Here is a 20,571-nt window from a genome sequence, read left to right on the forward strand (position 1 = left end):
AATGTGCATGGATGAATAGCTTAGCACTTTGGCCCTCTAAATAATTGTATCATATACCGTACATGCATTTCTGAGACTCCTATCTCAATACCATGATCCAAACTGTCCTTAATAACCCATTGTACAACACTTGGTCCATGTTTTCTGCCCTGTAGTGCATCATGATTCCACTAGGGGCAGTAGTGGGGCTTTTCCTAGACATTTCAAAAGAGCCGGATCTGTGAAATTTCCAAAATACTTTGGGCGGAAAAAATTTGGCTAATTTTTAAAACTTTATGGTAGTTAACCTTTTATATAACAATTATGCAACACTATGTTAAAAACGTTGTTGTTCACCTTTCTGCATATCTCGTCAGGGGGTCACCACAGCAAATCAGCTGTCACTGATTTCCACACAATGTGAAAAATTTGTCGGTCAAATTTGTGGGTAAATAAGGTGCTTTTTTCCTGAACACTCATGTCAATATTTTTACATCTTAAACTAACATTGATGTAGGCAAAAACTTGCCAATGCATTACAACTGATTTTATCTATATCTCACAAAATATATTACATGACTAAATCTTCTTTGTGTATTTCATCAAAAGGCTTAAACACATCTTAATTCTAAAAATTAAAAAATAAATAAATGTTTTGTTGATTCTTTGATGTGTGTTGATCAAAATAGGAAAGCACGACGTGGGTGAACACCAATTACCATTTTAAGACAGATTAGAATTTAATGTTAAAAATATTGAGAAAACCTGGCAAGGCTTGAATATTACAATAATTAAACTATTAAATATGTGGCTCACCCCACTAAATAAGTTATACAAAAAATGGTTTTCTACTCTTTTAAAATCTCTAGAAACAACGAATCTCTCAGATCCTCAGGGAGCCCATTCCAGGCCAGGGTCAAAATGCAGCCTCACCAAAAGTTTTGGTTCTTCTTGGGAATTTTCAACAAAGCAGCACCTGAAGACCTAAGAGTTCTGGGGGAGGTCTATAAGTAAAATTGGACCCAAAAGGCAGGAAGGATAGAGACCATTAAGAGATTTTTAAAATATTGAAAGAATCCTAAACTCAACCCTAAAGCTGACAGACAGCTTGTACAAAGACCCAATGGGCTCTGCTTTGCGAAAACTCCCCCATGCTCCAATTTTACATTTTTTTTGTAGATTTTTTCTTTAACCACAGGAATTCTGCCCACTATGTGAGTCAGCTGCGAGTCTAAAGTGGGCACCAGCACAGGCCAATACTCCTACTGTAGTAGGAAACAATGTACTCAGCATCCTTTAAAAAAAAAACATTTAAGGAGGACTATTGTAGTTTAAAAATCCTTGGTATCAAAAATACTCTTGAAAAGGATCAGAGCTATTTATCCCTGAAGGACAAAGGATGTTTGACAGCTGCTTACAAGCCTTATATAAGTAAAAAGAATGTTGTGTAATCTCAAGCAAACCCACACTTGTTATGCCTGAATAGACCAGCCTTCTTGTGTGGTTTTTTAAAACTTCCAAAAAGCGACAAAATGCTTTTATTGCCTGAACAAAATCTGGTCAACTTTTTAGTTTTAACTGAAGCCGTACTAAGAAATTTGAGCTCCATATCGAGGGACTAAAAAATAGACCAGGATGTGAAGCTTCATTGATTCACTCTTAGAGCCAACTTCCGAAAGAAAGGGCAGGCAGCCACACAGGTAAGGCTGATCTCATTAAAAACATACAGTAAACACCCACCGGTCAAACAGAGACGGCCCTTTGCTGTAGTGTCAACACTGCAAGCTGCTTTCTCTCTAAAAGTTTATCATTCATCCTCTCAAGTTTTGGTGTTGAAGATGCATTTGAAAAGATTTCGCCTTTTGTTTCAGAGTCTGATATTCTTGAGAAGTTTTTCCTCCAATGTTTATAAGTCATGCAGACTTTCTTAGAACTTGGGTTGGACAGCCAAACATTTATATTTTTCAGTTCACCTCCTACAGTTTCTACTTTCATCTTCAAAATATCCAAATATCATTTCCTATCAGGCACAACTTTTCTTTGTTTGAGGGTTTCAGTAGACGAGCTATCAAAGGGATGTGTCTGGTTATGTGGTCTTTGTTTTTCTGTTGTGGTTTAAGCTGTGTTTGTTTGCAGCAACTTTCTCTGCTGTAGTTCCAATTTAAAATGTGGATATTTTTCGTTTAGCATTGGACTGACTTTTTGTATAAAAAAAAGATTATAAAATAATCACTGTTGGTCTGGAAATGTTCAGAACAAAAATCTCAGCATTTACACTGAATCGATTAAAAGTCCATATTTACTCAGTGGTCATGATCAATATTATTATGGTTTATTACAGTTTACAATATCTATGACTAATGGGATTTATTGGCAATTGTGTCTAAGAAAACACTTTCAAGATGTTTTTAAACATTTTTTTTTATTTTATTTTCTACATTTAAATATGTGGCCCCATTACAAACTAGTGACCTGTTCAGGATGTACCCTGCCTTCGCCCAACAGTAGCTGGGAAAGGCTCCAACATGATTCCGAAAGGGATTTTAGTGGTTTCTGCAAATGGATGGATGGATAGATGGATGGGTTTTACAATTGACTCATTTTGATGTGGTCCAGTGTCCTGTTTTGTCTGGATTTGTGGTTGTAAAAAAATCAGAGTGCAGGAACAGAATAAAGCTGATCGGGCCTTAAGCAAAGCATGAAGGAATTTAATTCACCCAAATGAGACAGAACAGTATTGGCAAGAACTCACTGAAAACAAGTGAGAGCCACAAACCCATGATCCAAACAACAAGAAACAGCTGAGTTACTGTATAAGTGAAAACAGGTTGACAGAAAGCAAACTAAAACACAGATACTGCAGAAACTATTGTACATAAACAATGAACTACAAACCCAACAAAATAAAACCATAAAACAAAGCTAAACAGATTTAATTGCATTCTTTCTTGATAAATTTTTTTTTATTACCTGTCATAGACCTCACCTGGTTTCTGTTAATTGCAACAACTCCTTTTCTTTAATTTTCTTAGAATATATTGATTAAAGTCTTAATTTTATTCATTTTTTCTTTTATTACCAGTTGTTTACTTCTGCTGTGTGTTTACTCTCTGTAAAGGTTCAGAGCAACAGAACGCGTGGGAAAGAGGTGTGTGCAAGCAGGTTTGAACAGGTGGAGGAAGGTTTCAGGTGTGATGTGTGACAAATGAGTGCCAGAAAGAATAAAAGGAAAAGTTTAGAAGACTGGTAAGAGTGCAGTCATATTGTTGGTTTAGACACAGTGGCTCTAAAAAGAGACAGGAGGCAGAGATGAATGTAGCAGAGATGAAGATGCTGAGGTTTGATTGGGAGTGATGAAGATGGATAGAATCAGGAATGAATACACTAGAGGGAGAGCTTATGTTAAAATGTTTTGGAGATGATTACAAGGAAGACAGGTTAAGATGGCTCAAAATCCTTTAAAGGAGGTTTAGAGGAAGACCAAAGAGGGGGGTTCATAGATAAAGTTAGGGAGAACACAAGGGTGGTTGGTGGAAGTGAGGAAGATGCACAGGGTAGAATTAGATGGAAGTGGAGGCATCCGTGGAGGCATCCATGGCAACCCCAACAAAGAGCAGCTGAAAGACAAAGAAAATACAGAATTGCTTTTTCTTGGTTTCAGCTTCACTTGAAGGCTACCTGAGAATTTCCAATCAATTTAATCAAATACCAACAGCTGAAATGACTGAAATTAATGTTTTCTTCCGTTTGTCCATGAAAGGTTAATATTACAGAATTCATGACATGTTTATGACAAGTCATCTATCCATAATGTTTTTAAGTTTATACTTTGTGTTGCCATTGTTCATATTTTCTTAGCAACAATTGTAACAATTGTGTTTGTCACATGTGTTAAGTATGCAGCTTTGGAATTAACATTTCAGCCAATCTTTGATCTGAAAGCCAGCACCTAATTTTTAAATAAAGCAGTCTAGGCCCATCTTCTAAAGTAATCTGTCCCAAAATGTATTTTAATGCATTTTTAGTGTAGAAATGCATTAAATATCTTATCTGTATCTGTATCTTTGTGTGAGATAAAAGCCCCAAATAAACTTAGCAGCTTTTACTGTAAGCACTTTGTTTCATCATTAACCTGCACCTAATGGAGATGCTGTAGTTTTAGTCCTGTCTGCAATATTTTTGAATGGCTCCTAAGTACAAAAACCAAATGGAAAAGAAAAGAAAAAAAGGTCTAATAATTACTCTAAGTAACAGCCAGCCAGAAGACAACATGTGAAGTTGCTGAAGAGAGAGATGGATTACAAAATGGAAATAACCTTGTTTCTTCAAAGGGGTTGTTATAGACACACTTACAAATCAAATTTCCATCACCCACATCCTTTTCGGAATGACGAAGGTGGAAAGAGCTGCATTCAATCTAGGCTGACAGTGAGATATATAAAAGATAAATAGACCATTTTTATAAAACTTGTCCGGCAAGTCAGAGTTCTAGATAACAAACAAATATTCACCTATTTGTAAAAGCCGAGACATGTTGGACTCATTTCCTGTTCATTCACAAGCTGTGAATCAGGCATTTGCAGAATCGTTTGTCTATTGGATGACCTAGACTGTCTCACAAAGACATTCATTACAAACATACTAGCTCAGTCTCATGCCTCTATAATTATCTTACATGATTATCTCCCATATTTATCCCGGTTTGGATCATGAGGGCAGCAAGGATGCTTAGATATCCTTCTCTGCAGCCACTTCCTCCAAGTTTTTTGTGGAGAACCTAAAGCAATACCCGGCTAAAGATACAAAATGTCTTCAGTCTGCCAGAGGTTTGAAAGAGCACCACCCTTAGATTAGAAATTCTGTTAAAATCTTATTTAGGAAGGCAGTGACCCTCTTTCCAGATGTTCAAATCACCTCAGCTGGACGTCTTTTGTTGTGGAGAACCAGCTGGACTCCAAGTTCCCCCTGAAAAGACAATCATGAAGTCTGAAAAAGCATCAATCTGTCAATTAGTTGACTGAATCGATATTTGATGTTGTAATTTCAATGCTCAACTGAGTCATTTATTTTAATAAGATGGTTGTTCTTATTTTTTGGAGTTTATTTAGAATTTATAAATTTTCCATGTATTATTTTTGATGTATGTATTAATTGGTGCATGCATTTTTATGATTTTGTGTAATGATGCATTTATTCCTTTGGGGTCCGCTTTAATCTTTTGTCTTACCTTTGGTTAAAACTAATGGGGATCTTTGAATAAATACATTGATTAGTCTTAATCTCCATCCTTCTCTTCCTCTTGGAAAACTTGATAAGTAATAACGGGGAAGTGGTTCAGGTGGTAGAGCATGTTGTCCAATGACTGAAGGGTCAGCGGCTCAATCCCCGCTCCCCCCAGCCAGCTGTTGTTGTGTCCTTGGGCAAGACACTTCACCCTCCCTGCCTCCAAGTGCGGTTCCACTGGTGTGTGAATGTGCATGAATGTCCCGGTGATGGTCAGAGGGGCCGTAGGCACAAACTGCCAGCCACGCCTCTGTCAGTCTGCCCCAGGGGCAGCTGAGGCTACATTAGTAGTTACCATCACCAAGTATGAATGAGGAGTGAATGACCTTTGAGCACCAAGAAAAAGCGGAGATAAATCTGATCCATTATTATTATCATAACTATTAAATTTATAATAACCAATTAGATTTCTATTCTGTATGTATTTGCCGTTTAGATCAGTGGTCTCCAACCTTTTTTAGGTTTAATGTCTGTACAAGACGGAAGTGGGCATCAGCTTTTTCTTTTTAGCTTTTGGTTTCCCTTAACTTTTGTGGGTAAAGTTTATCTGCAGGTGGTTTAAACTTTTTTTGTTCACTAGAATTCATATAGAAATCATTAAAAGGTGACAAAGATTTCGCCTTAACCCATAAATGTCAAAGAGGAAGCTAAAAAAATCGGATGCCAACTTCAGCCTCGACTGACTTTTAAGGGGTGACGGATAAATAAAAAAAAAAAGAAAGTTAAAATAGCTATTTTCCAAATGTAATAATAAAAACGCGAATCCACCATCAACGCAACTTTATAAGCAGGATCCTGATAACATTAGACAGCCGGATACTGAATATTTTACATTATTATATGGTCTGTGGGGACAACTGTTGCAATAAATCCATAATTGGAGTAAAGACTTCTGGTTCTGAAGTTATGGAACATTTTTCACAGATTTGAATCACAATTTACAACCAAATTCATTGATTGGTGACTGGGCAAGACTAGTTGAACTAACTTTCAGTTTGGTCTTGACATTTAGTAAAAAAAAAAAAATTGTGGAGAACTGGAACTTGGCATTGAGCACATTTGAGGGGAAGAGCGGGACGAACAGTGAAATGCTGATTGAAAAGAGAGGAAAATCAATCAAGCAAGCTACTCCGATTGACAGCTTGCCAAGGTGTTTTCTATGGAGGTGTCAAGAACCACACAATTGCTCTCTCCCATCAGCTCCCCTCCTCTTTTTTCTGTCTTATCCATCACTTGCCTCTTCACCCATCATCACACTCTAGTCTCTTTCCAAAATGCCTCCTTCAGTATCTCTCTCACGTTCGCTTCATTGTTCCACCTCTTCCTTTATCTCACACACAGAATCCCATTTTTCCGTCACTCTCCTTTTGTCCTAAGCCGACTTTAATTGCAAGCAAATTAAAGATGTAGAATGGAACTTTGAACTTGTTATTCTGCAGCCTTCAGATGGTAAGAAAAGTATACTTCTCCTGCAATAGTTTTATACAACCACAGTAATCATATTTTTTGTTCAGCTAGAGTGGCTATTTTATTTATATTACTTCTTGTATTTCAGTCTCACATGACGAAAAGAAACAGTTGTGGAAAAAGGCAACTGATTAGAAGCTGTTTAATTTTATTGTTTTACAACTTAAAGCTGCTTTTAGCTTAGTTTTTATTTTCTCAATTGCATCATGTCTACCCTGTCTTTTTTAGGTGATAACCGTAGTTTCGTCTGTTGGGTGGGCTGTGGAAAATGGCTTTTGACTTTTTCTTAGAGTTTAAGATCAACGATGAAAAGCTTTTTATCTTTTGACATCACAGATGCACTTTTCAGGTCTGTCAAACCTCCATATGAGGATTGAAGGATGAGTACCATTGAGTTTTTTTAAGCTTGAAGCTCATATTTTGATCTCAAATGGTAAAAAAAACTAAACGAAAAAAAGGGCTACCTCTTATATAAATGTTCAAAGTGCCCCCCCCTTTTTTGTTCAATCACCATTATCAGAATCAGAATTACTTTATTGATACCACACGTGGAGAATTTCTTCATTACCATATGACAGCAGTGTAAACATAAGAGAAAAAAAGAATAAGAATATAAAAACAAAAAAATGTAACATAAATGTAAACAATAAAGTGGTGTAATTCAAAAAGCTATTTGACGATGTGCAAAAAAGAAAAAATGTGTCACGGTGAGGAGGCTCGAAAGCCGGTAGGACCCAGAATGCAGAGGCAGGAGGCACAAAGTTCCGGGGCAAGGGGGTTTAATGGCCAACAAACAAAAAGCGCTGCAGAGCAGGATGACAAAGGAAACAAAAACTTACTGTGACGTGACGTGGCATGAGACAAAGAACAAGGAACATGGCATGACAAGACATGAACACCAGAACAGGAATAACTAATGGACCAACACAGGAGGAAGGCAGAGACAAGACTTAAATACAGACAGGGCAGACAAGACACAGGTGGACACGAGCAGGGCTGATGGGGACCAAAGGAAGTAAAACTCAAGAAAACAGACAAGACAGGAGACTTTCAAAATAAAACAGGAAACAGAAACAAGACAGAACAAGGACCAAAAACAAGACAAGTTCAAATCATGACAGTACCCCCCCCTCAAGGAACCGCTCCGAGGTTCCAAAAGTCACATGAGGGGGGGGCCCCGGAGGATAAACCTCGACGGGCACAAGAGTCCAGAGGACGGCCGGGGGTCCGCGCCGTCCGGTGAGGCAGGTCCGGAGGACGGCCGGGGGGCCGAGCGGTCCGGCGTGGCAGGTCCGGAGGACGGCCGGGGGGCCGAGCGGTCCGGCGAGGCAGGTCCGGAGGACGGCCGGGGGGCCGAGCGGTCCGGCGAGGCAGGTCCGGCATGAGATGCGTGGAGGGGTCGTCAGGCTTGGAGGCGGCGTCAGGCATGGAGTCGTCAGGCGTGGAGTCGTCAGGCGTGGAGTCGTCAGGCGTGGAGTCGTCAGGCGTGGAGTCGTCAGGCGTGGAGTCGTCAGGCGTGGAGTCGTCAGGCGTGGAGTCGTCAGGCGTGGAGCCGAGCTCAGGCGGGTCAGGCGTGGAGCCGAGCTCAGGCGGGTCAGGCGTGGAGCCGGAAGTGGGGACCGGTCGGGGTTCCGGCGGAACCCCCCTGGAAGCCGGGACGGGTCGGGGCGCAGGCGGCACCCCCCTGGGAGCCGGGACGGGTCGGGGCGCAGGCGGCAACCCCCTGGGAGCCGGGACGGGTCGGGGCGAAGGCGGCAACCCCCTGGGAGCCGGGACGGGTCGGGGTGCAGGCGGCAACCCCCTGGGAGCCGGGACGGGTCGGGGTGCAGGCGGCAACCCCCTGGGAGCCGGGACGGGTCGGGGTGCAGGCGGCAACCCCCTGGGAGCCGGGACGGGTCGGGGTGCGTCCATAACCACCACTGGAGCGGGTTGTGGTGCGTCCGGGACCACCTCCGGAACATGAAGGGGCTGGAGGGCATCCGGGACCACCACTGGAAGGAGTTGTGGTGCGTGCCGGACCACCTCCGGAACAGGAAGGGGAGGTTGAAGGGGACGGCGGGGACGACGGCGACGACGACCCCCCCTCATGGCGAGACGGCTCCCTGTGAAGTCCAGGTGGCTCCCACTCCAGGCATACGAGGCAAACTGGGCCTGGTCAAAAACCCAGTAAGACCTCGTACGCTCGGCTTCCTGGCAGTAGGCCTCTAGTAGCTTCATGTCCCGCTCTGCTGGGTCCAGAAAGTATGGTTGGTCCATTCTGTCATGGTGCAGGGTGGCTCGAGAGCTGTGGCGTGGAACAAGAAACGAGGAACATGGCATGACAAGGACAACCAGGACAGGAATAACTAATGGACCAACACAGGAGGAAGGCAGAGACAAGACTTAAATACAGACAGGGCAGACAAGACACAGGTGGACACGATCAGGGCTGATGGGGACCAAAGGAAGTAAAACTCAAGAAAACAGACAAGACAGGAGACTTTCAAAATAAAACAGGAAACAGAAACAAGACAGAACAAGGACCAAAAACAAGACAAGTTCAAATCATGACAAAATGTGCGAAAAAGAAAAAATGTGCAACGGTTATCTGTTGCAGTGAGTTATTGTACAGGGTTATTGTATTGGGTATGAAGGATTTTCGGTCCTGGCAGTTTTGGAGCGGGGCTGTCTGAGCCTCCTGTCTGTCCAGAACAGCGTGGAGAGGATGGTCTTGGTTGTCCATGATGGATAAGAGCTTGTTCAGTGACTTCCTCTCCATCACTGCTTTAAACGTATCCTGTTTGCAGCCAATGGCAGAACCCGCCTTCCTGATCAGCTTGTTCAGTCTGTTGGCATCACTGACTGCAATGCTGCTTCCCCAGCAGACCAAGGAGGAGAACAAAGTGCTGGCTACCACAGAGTGGTAGAAGATCTCCAGTATCTTGCTGCACACATTAAATGACCTCAGCTTTCTTAGGAAGTCTGCTGCAGGCCTTTTTGAACACAGCAGAACTGTTGCTCCTCCAGCTCAGTCTGCTGTCGATAGTCACTCCCAGATATTTTCCTCCACCACCTCCACATCCTTGCCCAGGATACAGAGAGGCTGCCAGACTGTCCTTTTCCTTCTGAAGTCAATCACCATCTCCCTGGTCTTGTCCACGTTGAGCAGCAGGTGATTCTCTCCAGCCCACTACACAATTTCTGTAAGTGGCATGACTCCGAGTTGTGCTGAAAATCTGAGGTGTACAAGGTGAACAGGAATGGAGAGAGTACACAAACTCCCAGAATGATACAACCTTTTTTAGAGCTTATGTGAAATAAAATTCAAAATATATTTCATTTTATCTTAAAATCACATATTAGGACTTTAAGTATGAAGAGCTGCTCTCAATTTAAAATAAAAATGTTAACTCTCAATGTTTTGAGGTGAGAGTAGTTGGAAAATCCCCACTTAAATTATTATTGATTTTATCCCAAAAATGTAAGAATATGGAATGCACTTTGTCTGATGAAAACTATACACTTTATGTAGAACATTCATAAGAGAAGAAATGAAAGGTCACCTAAATCATTGTTTGGCCTTTACATTGCACCCTGTTGGAAGAGGTGTACTTTCTGAAACCCTGCCACTAATTCTACCAGCATTTAAGTTTGCCTGATTGATTTTTCTACATGTATTTAAAAACTACAAACACATTTTTATTTGTAGCTTTGAAGGAACAGGACAGAAGGACAGAAAAACACATTTCTAAGCCAATTTTAAAATTGACCTTTTTGATTCTTACCTCTGCGTCTGAATACAAAAGGACTCAAAAAGACCATACTAAGGTCCTGAAACTGCAACATTCTGTGTAGTTCAGTCTGCACTGAGCCACAAGAAAAATAAAAAGTTGATTTTATTAATATTTCACTTTTAGTTGTTCTTACTTTGCTGATCTTACTTTCGTAAGGACTACAGGTGGAAATCTGGCACAATACATCTTTTCACTTAATCATTGTTCTTTTGTGCATTATCCCTTGTTTTGAATACATAAACACTCAATCTTTTAAAATGAACAACAAAAACCATCACTCTGCAAGAAAAGAAAAATAACAGCGTGATATCAGCCAAAAATTTAACATCCCATTTTTTCCTCTGATAATGTAAAACAATCATCATCTGTTTTACTGATTAATATATTTAAAAAATCAATTTTTCCTGAAAATCATTCATTTTTTTGTTAGCCCCTGACAAACAAAAATCAGTGGGAAGTTGGATGATTCAATATTTAAGTGTCTTTGAATTTACAAAAACCATTCAAATCAATGGCACAAGTTTTTTTCCATGTGACAAAAAAGAAAAAAAAACTGTTGTATGACAGATTCTGCAAAGGAACAGTAGTTCATTAGAAATTTGCCTCATAGTTCTGGATGGGATCGCTAGTGCAGAGTAAGCCCCCTCTACTTTCCATCATCCATCTGCTTATGCACTCTCCCGCTGGCTTACAACCCCTCACACCCCCAAAGCTAACATTACAGTTGCCACAATAATCGGTGAGCAATATCAGAGCTATACAGCCGTGCAGTTTTCAGCCACATAACTCGGACGAGAAAAACGAAGACATACGAGGATCTTATTTGTCTGCAAATAGATCTACATTTTTTAGTTCTACGTCACATCTAAAAGCTTTTTGAATGAAGAAATACTTGGAAATATAATTTTAAGCTTATTTTCTTGATATATATGTCGACCATCATCAGAATAATGCGACAAGAATGTGTTTACACCGAAAAGACGTTTTTCATTCAGGGGTCCAAAGAAGCCTTAAGCTTTAAGCAATGATCACACTCTAATTATAAAAATGGAGCCTTTCACAGACAAAACCTCCTCACAGAATGGTGTCTGTTTTGTGACTGACATTAGGTTCACGATTTTGCTGCCCTCTTAGTTACTCCGAGAAAATGGAAAGACCATTGGAAACATTTTTTTTTTAAATTTCAAACCTTAAAAGTTTTGTTTGTCTTCTTTTTCTAAGCTGAATGAAGCTAGTTTAGTGAAGTTTTTCAATAGTTTAAGTACTAAGTAAGTAATATGATTAACATCAATTAATTGAGAAACTCCAAAGAACTACTACAGTTTTATTTAGTTTATAAGTTCCTTTGTCCTACAAAATGGGATGAAAGAGAGCAGAGGCAGTTGCTCAGTGTCACAGCCCTCCATAAGTGACTGCTTTGAGTCAGGACGGGAGTCTCGGAATCGAGCCCTGCTGAAATAACTTGTCAGTCAGACTGCTGCTCCATATTAAAAGTGCTGTGAAGACATATTGACTTTACCCTCCCTGAGTGCCCTTGCTGGTTGGCTTTAGGACAGAGGAAGCCTTGATTCTAATTATAATGGGAAGACAAATTCTCCCCAGTGAGCAAGCAAAATGAAATGCACTAGAATCACTAAAACGATGATTCATGTCTTTAGCCTTTGCAGCAACAAGGAGTTCATTATTTTATCACTCACTGCTCTCAGCGTGCAGTCAAGTAATACAAAAATGATGAACTGTCTTTGCTTAACAATAACAGTTTTAACAAGTTTTCTTTAGGGCAGAGGGCAAATATTTTTTTGTCTTCAAGGGCTCATGTTTTGGAAAGGATTTCCCTTTAGTTCGAAAGTAAAAACAGATTGTCAAGAAAATTTTGTAAAGTCCATTTGAGGTAAATATATACACAAATTACTGGAGGACAATATTTGATGTCAACTATTGAACTCAGTAAAGCCAAAAATTGAGCTTGAAGCAGAAAGGAAACATTGACCAAAATTTGAACATTTGAAGCTTACATGCCTCCAACTAGCTGCCAATCAAAAAAACAAAATAATAATAATAAAAAAAACAACTCTGGCAAATGAAGAAATTTCATCTCTAATAAAATCAAACAGCTTATTTTGAACAAAAATCCCAGCCCCCCATCCACATTTACCATAAATAGGAAATAAAGCCAAATGTTTTCAATAGAATAATTCTTTTAACCAGACTGCACACATGTTTATGCAGGTAAACATTAGAGTCATTGGGACCTTTTGAAACCTGCCTTCACTTTTGGCGGAGCTACAATATGTCCTAATATTTTAACTTTGGAACACTGTAATCAATGTGTAGAAATGCGTAAAACCCAAATATGTGTTCTGTCTCTATCAGTGAAAAGTATTTAAATGTAAGTCAGTTGCTGTACTACTTCAGAATGTCATTGACATTTTTCTAAAAAAAATGTTCTATCATTACACGATTACAGAATTTTCCAAATGGCATGAAAAAAACAAAAAAAACTTCAAAGATAAGTGGGGGAAATCTTTGCAAACAGATGTTCAATCGTATAAAAACTGATGTAAAGAAGAAAGGAATAATCAATGAAAAGCAGAAGAGTAAGGAGCAAGGGAGACATCATTAAAACTTCTCTGATTAGAGACTTGGAGTTTAAATGTAATATCATGGCCCTCTAGAGAGCTGGAATGTTTGAGTGCTGCTCTCTGTGACAGATAAGTTGGATCATTATTTCAGTATCTGCTGAATCTAATACACTTTCATTTCCAAGGACATTTCATGGCCAAAACTGGACTGGGCTAAAGCAGACAGTATTTTTTATTTATTTGAGTCTTGTGTAAGAACTTTGTTGTTCAATGCAACACAAGAAAAAGTAAAAAAAAGAGAAAGTCAGATTACGATAAATAGAAGGTATGAGAGTGACGAAGGGTGAATAACCAGAGGCAAAAATGAGAGAGAAGGTAAAGTAGATGATGGACTGCACTTTATGAAAAGAAGGAGGGATGCAATAAAAATGAAAGGGCACGCCTCTGATTGATAATGGAGCAGTGATGCACCAATGCTGCTTGAAAAGTCGTTGATGTGAGGCTAAAGGAACCCAGGCTAAAGTATATTGTTGCCCATCTGTGTGTGCCACAGTTTACGTCATCAAATGAAGTCCTGTGTGTTTCGTTATGAGCAAATGTATCTTTGATGTTGTGCGCAAATATGAAAAGACGTAATGTGAGTTTTTAATCTGTAAATTTAAAGGGCATGTTGACGTACCACAAAACACAAAATGGTTGTTAAAGACACAATTTGCAGTTTTACGGTTGTGTTGTTCTTTCATAATTTTAAACCTAATCCCATGATTAGCCAGGTTTAATCATATGCAGTAGTTTTCCAATTCAAATTTACTTGTACAGCCCTAAGCTCTGAATTCAGCTGAAGCTTCAGCAGCAGAAATGAACCATTGTAATGACTGAAAATGAGGTTACCAAAGCTCATTTCCTCCAATTTTCAAATTTAGCCAAACTAAGCCACAGCCAACGAAAACACTGCCTTCACAAAAAACACACCAGAAGGGTTGAGCTAAAAGGACACAAAAGCTGTAATAAAGCTGCTCTTTGACAGAGCCACGCTGTTGAAGTTCTTTAGTCCTTGGTCTAGCCACAGTTGTGACACCCTGTCAGTTCTGAGCAATCTTTTGAAGTCATTGTCAGAAAATTTGTGGTGATAGCAAGCATTCAGAGCATGGCAAACAAGTGAGTAAGAAATGACATCCACACAATTAAGTTATTGTTGTAATCTGTGGGTGGCACTTGTAATGCTTCAGTAAGTTCACAGTTTTCCAAAGGAGTGGCAAATACAGTGACTATTTGGTATTCAGACAAGCTTGCCTTTTACAATAGCAAAAAATAGACAATTCAAATTTGAGGTTGTGTTTTTTTTTTTAGTTTTTTAAAAGATTTTGGAACAAAAACCCGATAAATCATAAATACTTAACCTGTTTTCAGCACAAAAAAGGTTTGCTGGATTGTTACTTTTTGTCCCAATGCATCTATTGCCCATTTAGCATTACTAAAAAGCCTGTTTGTTTCTTTTTTCTTTTTAACTTGTCCTGTCCAACAGCTAAGCAAACACATGAGAGCTGAAGGCCTCTTGTGTTGGACATATTTTACTTTTACATCATGGGGTTATGAATCTTTTGACACACCAGAATAATTTATACTAAACTGCACTGAGATTAATTATATTTATAACAGTTTTTTGTTGGACCGGACAGAAAAGAAAAGAAGGGAAGAAGAGAGAGGGATGTTAGAGAGGGGGGATAGGAGGGTGAGGCTGTCCACACACACACTGTTACACGAATGTTACTAACATTCCTGTAAACATGGACATAATACAACTAACGTTCGTGCACGCGTACTTATGCTTTCAGACCAACACGTGAAACATTTCATTCAGTCACGCAAGCTATGTATGCAAAGGTAAGCTAGCACCTGTGCTCGAGTGAGTGTATACGTTCTTCTAAGGTGAATGATGGAATGTAAGAAAAAAAAGAGCAAGCGGCATTAAATGCACTGAGGGTAATTAACTAAAAAGAAAACAGCAGTAGATGATCAGCCATAACCTGGTGAGACTGACAAGGAAAACAAAACATGACAAAAACTGACGAAACACTACAAAAACTCCAAGTGCAGATCATGAAAGTTTAAAACCAGTTTTAAATATTTTGTCATGAAAAACTAGATCAGGTGAAAAATAGCAATTAGTAATCAAGTACATGAAACAGAAGGTCTTAAATCTGATGTGGACCTGAAACAATCATACCTAAACTGTATATTATTTTAACATAGAAAATAAAAATAAAAAAAGTTATTCAATTCCACTTGGGTGTGAAATTGACCCTTTTTCTCATTATGGGATTTTGTGTTTCAAAATCAATCTTCTCAAAATATTTGCACCTTGTACTTGAAGTTGAACTTTAGGACGACCTGGGTTGTCAGCTCACCGGTGGAAAAGCATACTTAAAAACAAGACACTGACAAGGAAGAGAGGCATCACTTGCAGCATGAAAGGGCAGTTTGAAAAGAGCTTGTGTATGTTGGTTGCAGGCTTATGCTCTCTCACAGAGGACCTCTGGTGTGTGTTTGTTGTTTGTCACAAGGAGCTGTCTCTGTAAATTAGAAGACATTTTGTTTCCCACCAAAAGTCCAAGAGCTGTGAAAAGACCCAGGGCTACATGTCCCATTTTTTCTTGGACTTACCTTTTTCTCGAAATGGCTCCTTTCATTGGTTTGGTCCCAGTTGATGTGTTTTGCACTAAAACTTGTGGCTGAAAGCTTTGGTAGCACTCATAGTCTCCTGAGGGTCACTTTGAAACACTTAGAGTAAATAGTTTTACATTCGCATAGTGTTTGTTTTGTTTTTTCAGGGTGTAGATGGTTTTTCTAAGTTATCCTGAGTTGAGAGAAACCATGACCCCAAACTTTGTGTTTACTAAGCTTCTCCTGAGGATCACGAAGAAGGGCTTAATCCATCTGTCACAAGAACTGGCAGACAGCTGGATCCAATTGCAGCCGGTTTTATTAGCACAGCTAAAAGTCCATAAAGCTAAAGCAAGGTCAGGGAGGCAGGAGTCAATAATGAGCATGGGAGTATCAGAGAAGAAACAGGAGTAGTCAGGATCCCAGCGAGATTCGGAGCAGGCAACAGGCAAACGGAGTAGGAGACAAAACAGGGTCAGGAAAGCAGAAGATCAGGTATTGGAGGCAGAGTGGCACAAACAATACTTCACACTGAGTGAGGCTCAGTGCAGTGCTTAAGTGTACTGTGAGTGATAACAAATGAGAGTCAGGTCTGTGGCATCCAAGAACTGTGCGCTGGGGTTGCTGGGAGATTTAGTGCATTCAGTACTCAAGAGATGGTCCCCACTGGTGACAAGAAGGGGAGACAGAGCTCTGACTTCTGACATGATCTTAGTTATCCTAAATTAAGTCTATGGGCATATTTTGCTGACAAGGTCACACAAACCAAAGGCTGGGGGTTGTGTGACCTAAAAAAAATCCCAAAAAAAACCTGTAACCTCTTCAACATCATGAAATTGTTGAAAATTTATTCATATTTTTAAAATCTTCCAAATAACCTCTGTTCATTATTTTGGCGTGATTGCCATCATTAATGTTTTGGGCACCTTGGCATGTTCAACAAGATGTTTACTGTTAAAGGTTTTGCCCCATTTGGACCAGTCCATTAAAATATTGTCTGACATTAAACTGGTCCATGCCCTAAAAAAGGTTGGGGACCACTGTACCAAAGGGCTCTTGTGGCCTTCACAAGCTCTGCTCAAGTGCAGTTGTGCAACAATAACACAACTAAACAGACAGAATCAATGTTTGTTTCATATGTTTATGCAACTATTGTTTTGCTGGCCTCAAGAACTCTAAAAAATTCTCAGTTTGTTAAAATAATAAAATGCAGAATAACTTTACTCCAAATAGGTCTTATTTGTTATAATTATCAGTTTTGTCATTTTTTTGCTGTTTTTCTCCCTCATCTGCTGGTAAAATAATGGCTTAGACTGACGTGTCTGATTTGTGCTATTCCAACAGCTATAGCTGATTGATGTCAACTGTGAAATCATTTTGGAACATAAATTTAAATGTCAGCGCTTTAAGCAAATGCAAAGCATGTTCTCAGTTAATCACTACAGGCAGAAGTTGAGACAATTTTACACCTAAATGTAAGCCTAAACGGGAGTTGAGCAGTTTTGCATAGACAGAAAGATGAATTTTAAGCAATTTTTTCCCGCTTTTTATGCAATACTTGACCTGGGCAGTCAAGTGGATTAATTTTTTATTCCTAGACCATCTGTATAGTCAAAAACACATGTTAAAGGATGACTATTTGAATTAAGTGTCTGTTTTTTAAGGTCATGAGAGTATTTAGTTCAATCAAATAAACCAAGTGGAACCAAATGGAGCTCTTCAGGCAATCTTAAGTGCCATCATGACTGAACCCAATCAGTAAAAGATGCTATTTTTGCTAACAGATGGACTCTTGCACCTTGGCAAGACACATTCTATCAATATTGGAATCTTGTAATGCTTGTGAAAATCCTACTACTTTACAAGGCAAAAAGTCCACATGGAGCAATCATGTTTTTCATTCCATTTGTTATTTTTCTGGGCATTGCACGATGAATACATACTGCATCAAATTGATAGGTATTTTGTAAACAGACCATTTTCTGTCCAAAAATTGAGAAGAGTTGGCTGCTACCATGGGGAATTTATCTTATTGGACTAGACCTGAGACTTGAACCTGTATAAATGTCATGAATCCTTTAGTTCAGGGATATTTTTCTTTGTTTAATACACTTCTCAAGATTATTGTAAGTTTCTTACACTCAGTGGTCCCAAACCATGTACCTGTTTAATGTCAGAAAATACTTTCATGGAGCTGCATTTATGAGGTTGCCTTGGCTTATGTTTTTCTAAGTTTCTGGTTTCACTTAACATTTTAGAAAAACAGTTTCAAACTGTCTGTAAAACTAGAATGCATGTGGGACCATTTTAATGTGATCCCTAAACTTTACTTTTTACCGTCAAAGGGGAAGGTAAAAAACAAGACGTCAACTACAGCTTGTCGAAATGTTACGTTTTGACTAATGATTAGAACAAAATAAAATTATATAAACATTACAAAAAATTTATTTTTAAAATATAACTAGATACATTTTAATAGAGGCATCCGCAAAAAACTTTAGGGAGTGGGTCGCCACATTTCTGTTTAGTGCGTAAGAACAACTCTCCCAATATTTTGAGTAAAGACTGCTGGTTCTGTCTGGTGAATGCGGTTTTGCTTTACTTTGAAGGCTTTTTCTGTTTCCTCACTGGCTATCTTTTTGTACAACTAAATTTTACGAAGACATTTTTTTTTAATCTAGCCACCTTTTCCTGTCTGAGGATTTCTATTTAGCAATAATGTTATTGTCCAGAACAGCCACTGTAAAAAAGTAGTGGATGTATTTAAGACACGTGACCGAGGCGAGCGACCTGACAAGCATTAACAATCAGTCATAGATGTGGTTCTGAAATTTTCTGAAAAATAATGAAAATAATAAAATGTGGTGAAGAGAAATTGTGACTTTTCCCAAATAAAACATATGTAATAATATGAAAAGAAAAATGTTATGCATTTATTTTCTCTGTGGCCCAATACCAAGTGAACCCCAGACGGGTACTGATTAAACTAAATACAATCTAGATGGAAGTCAGAATCTATTAGTACATTTTTTAATGCTTCTTGATGATTTTTTTTCAGCTTTCAGCATTTGTTTTTATTTTTTCTGTAAGCACACCGGTAAGAATTAAAGACTTCAACACTCGTTATCTCTCGCACCTGTGTCCAAATGACTTGTAAGAGAACGCTTGGTTTCTACAGATGGTGCAATAACTATTGTCCCAATGAATGTCAAATAAACCTGTTAACACCTGGAATTACTTTGCGTCAAGAACATTTGTTGGCATTTTCTCTTGAAATATTTAAACAATACAAAATGATAGATGTTGAATATACATGTATGTCTGTGTGTGAATTTATAAAAGTATCTAGATGGGAGTAGATCATCTAGTAAATCATCTCAAGAGGAAGTCAAGCGAGGATGTTTGAAAAGGAAAATGTTAACCTTTGTAAAAATGATGAAATTACTTTATTCCAATTTAAAAAGTAGATTTTTGTTGTGAATCTTAGGCGTGAGCCGGTTTTCTTGTTTTCATTGTAGGCAAACGTTCCATCAATGTTAATTTTGGAACATATAAAAAAAATAATAATTTTTTTTTTTATTTTTCTTTTACCTAAAAACATCTAGCTGAATAATTCCTTCTAACATTATTCCAAGTTACAAAAAGAAATAAAACTGTGTCATGGTGGATGTACACTAACAGCTGTATACTGGGGCTTCTCCATCCCTGAATCCCTGACATTAAGATCACATTGGGGGGCATAATGTAATTTACCTGCCTCATCAGCTAATGCAGCACAAATCCATTTTCGCCCAAACAGGAAAAGCCACATACATTACATTGATGACTCCGCCGATTCAAGGGAGAGAGACTAATGAGACTAAATGTAATTACTGTCCACCTTCAATTTGAAAACAAAATAAACTCCCCTGCTCTTCCATTTGGGAATAAACCTTGTTTTTGTCACCACTCAGCACAACAATGGGCCTTCTTGTCATTATTTAGACCAGTATTTGCACCCTTTTGAAGGATTCCCATTAGCTGATGGCTCAGTGAACATACTCTTCTTGACATCTGTGAACTAATAAGAAAATTAAAAAAAAAATGTTATTGAGTTAATGACATTCTAAGAATATCTCATAAACGGACTTTTCTAAAGTGCTTAGTCAGATTCCCATTTCGAAAAGATAGATGGCCTTACTTTACCTTTGCCAGCCTGGAGACCACTTGATCTCACTTATGAAGTTTCTTAAGCAGAAAAAAAGAACTGCATTGTCTCACATCGTACCAGCTGTTTTTCACTTTCTCCGAATACAAGGTGACTTCCAAACTTTTGAAGGATTGCAATGCTCAACCGAGACTAAGGAGTAGAATACGTGCAGTCTATTTTTGCTCTGTGCTTTTATCTGTTTTTCTCCCTGTATTATTGAATACTCATAGGCTGACAGAGGTGATCAAGTTGAACAGTGAACATTGTCTTTCGTACAACAGGAAGCAAAATGTCCCTGAAAAAGTTAGTAAAGAATTGAGAGACAAATTAAATAAATCAGTCAAACACCAAAAGTCAAGCTTTTAAAACTAGTTTTTACTAAGATTGAATGCACACATTTTTATTTTATTCTCCATATGTATTTGACATATGGACATGGAAACTGGAGTACTTGAATGTGTGTAGGTATAGATAATAAAGAGGAAATAAACAAATAAAATTAGAAAAAGTGCCACATAGTCTTATCGTATCCACCAGCTCCGCTTTTACCCTGACACTCCCACGCCCTCGCCTGTAAAAGAAAACCCCTGTCCATGCAGTTAAGCTGCTTATATACATTTGTAATTATAATTGG

General features: G+C 38.8%; 1 protein-coding gene and 1 long non-coding RNA gene across 2 annotated transcripts in view; one reads left to right on the forward strand and one right to left on the reverse strand.

Moving 5' to 3' along the window:
- LOC144992470 (uncharacterized) overlaps positions 1-20,571 on the forward strand; it is a 57,219-nt gene that overhangs the window by 10,642 nt on the left and 26,006 nt on the right. The window lies entirely within an intron of this gene.
- Positions 7,239-9,282, reverse strand: LOC144992568 (uncharacterized). Its single transcript, XM_078949389.1, has 2 exons — positions 8,752-9,282; positions 7,239-8,679 (listed from the first exon to the last, which is right to left on the reverse strand). The coding sequence occupies exons 1-2, from the start codon at positions 9,046-9,048 to the stop codon at positions 7,861-7,863; spliced, it is 1,116 nt and encodes a 371-aa protein (XP_078805515.1). The 5' UTR covers positions 9,049-9,282; the 3' UTR covers positions 7,239-7,860.

This window comes from Oryzias latipes, chromosome 6 (assembly GCF_053564925.1).
Source record: "Oryzias latipes strain Hd-rR chromosome 6, Olatipes_Hd-rR_3.1".
NCBI lineage: Eukaryota > Metazoa > Chordata > Actinopteri > Beloniformes > Adrianichthyidae > Oryzias > Oryzias latipes.

Coding starts and splice junctions, on each gene's coding strand:
- LOC144992568 (XM_078949389.1), bottom strand. CDS start 9,048: ATGCCATGTTCCTCGTTTCTTGTTCCACGCCACAGCTCTCGAGCCACC. Junction 8,680..8,751: donor CTCCCCTTCCTGTTCCGGAG/GTGGTCCGGCAC, acceptor CATGTTCCGGAG/GTGGTCCCGGACGCACCACA.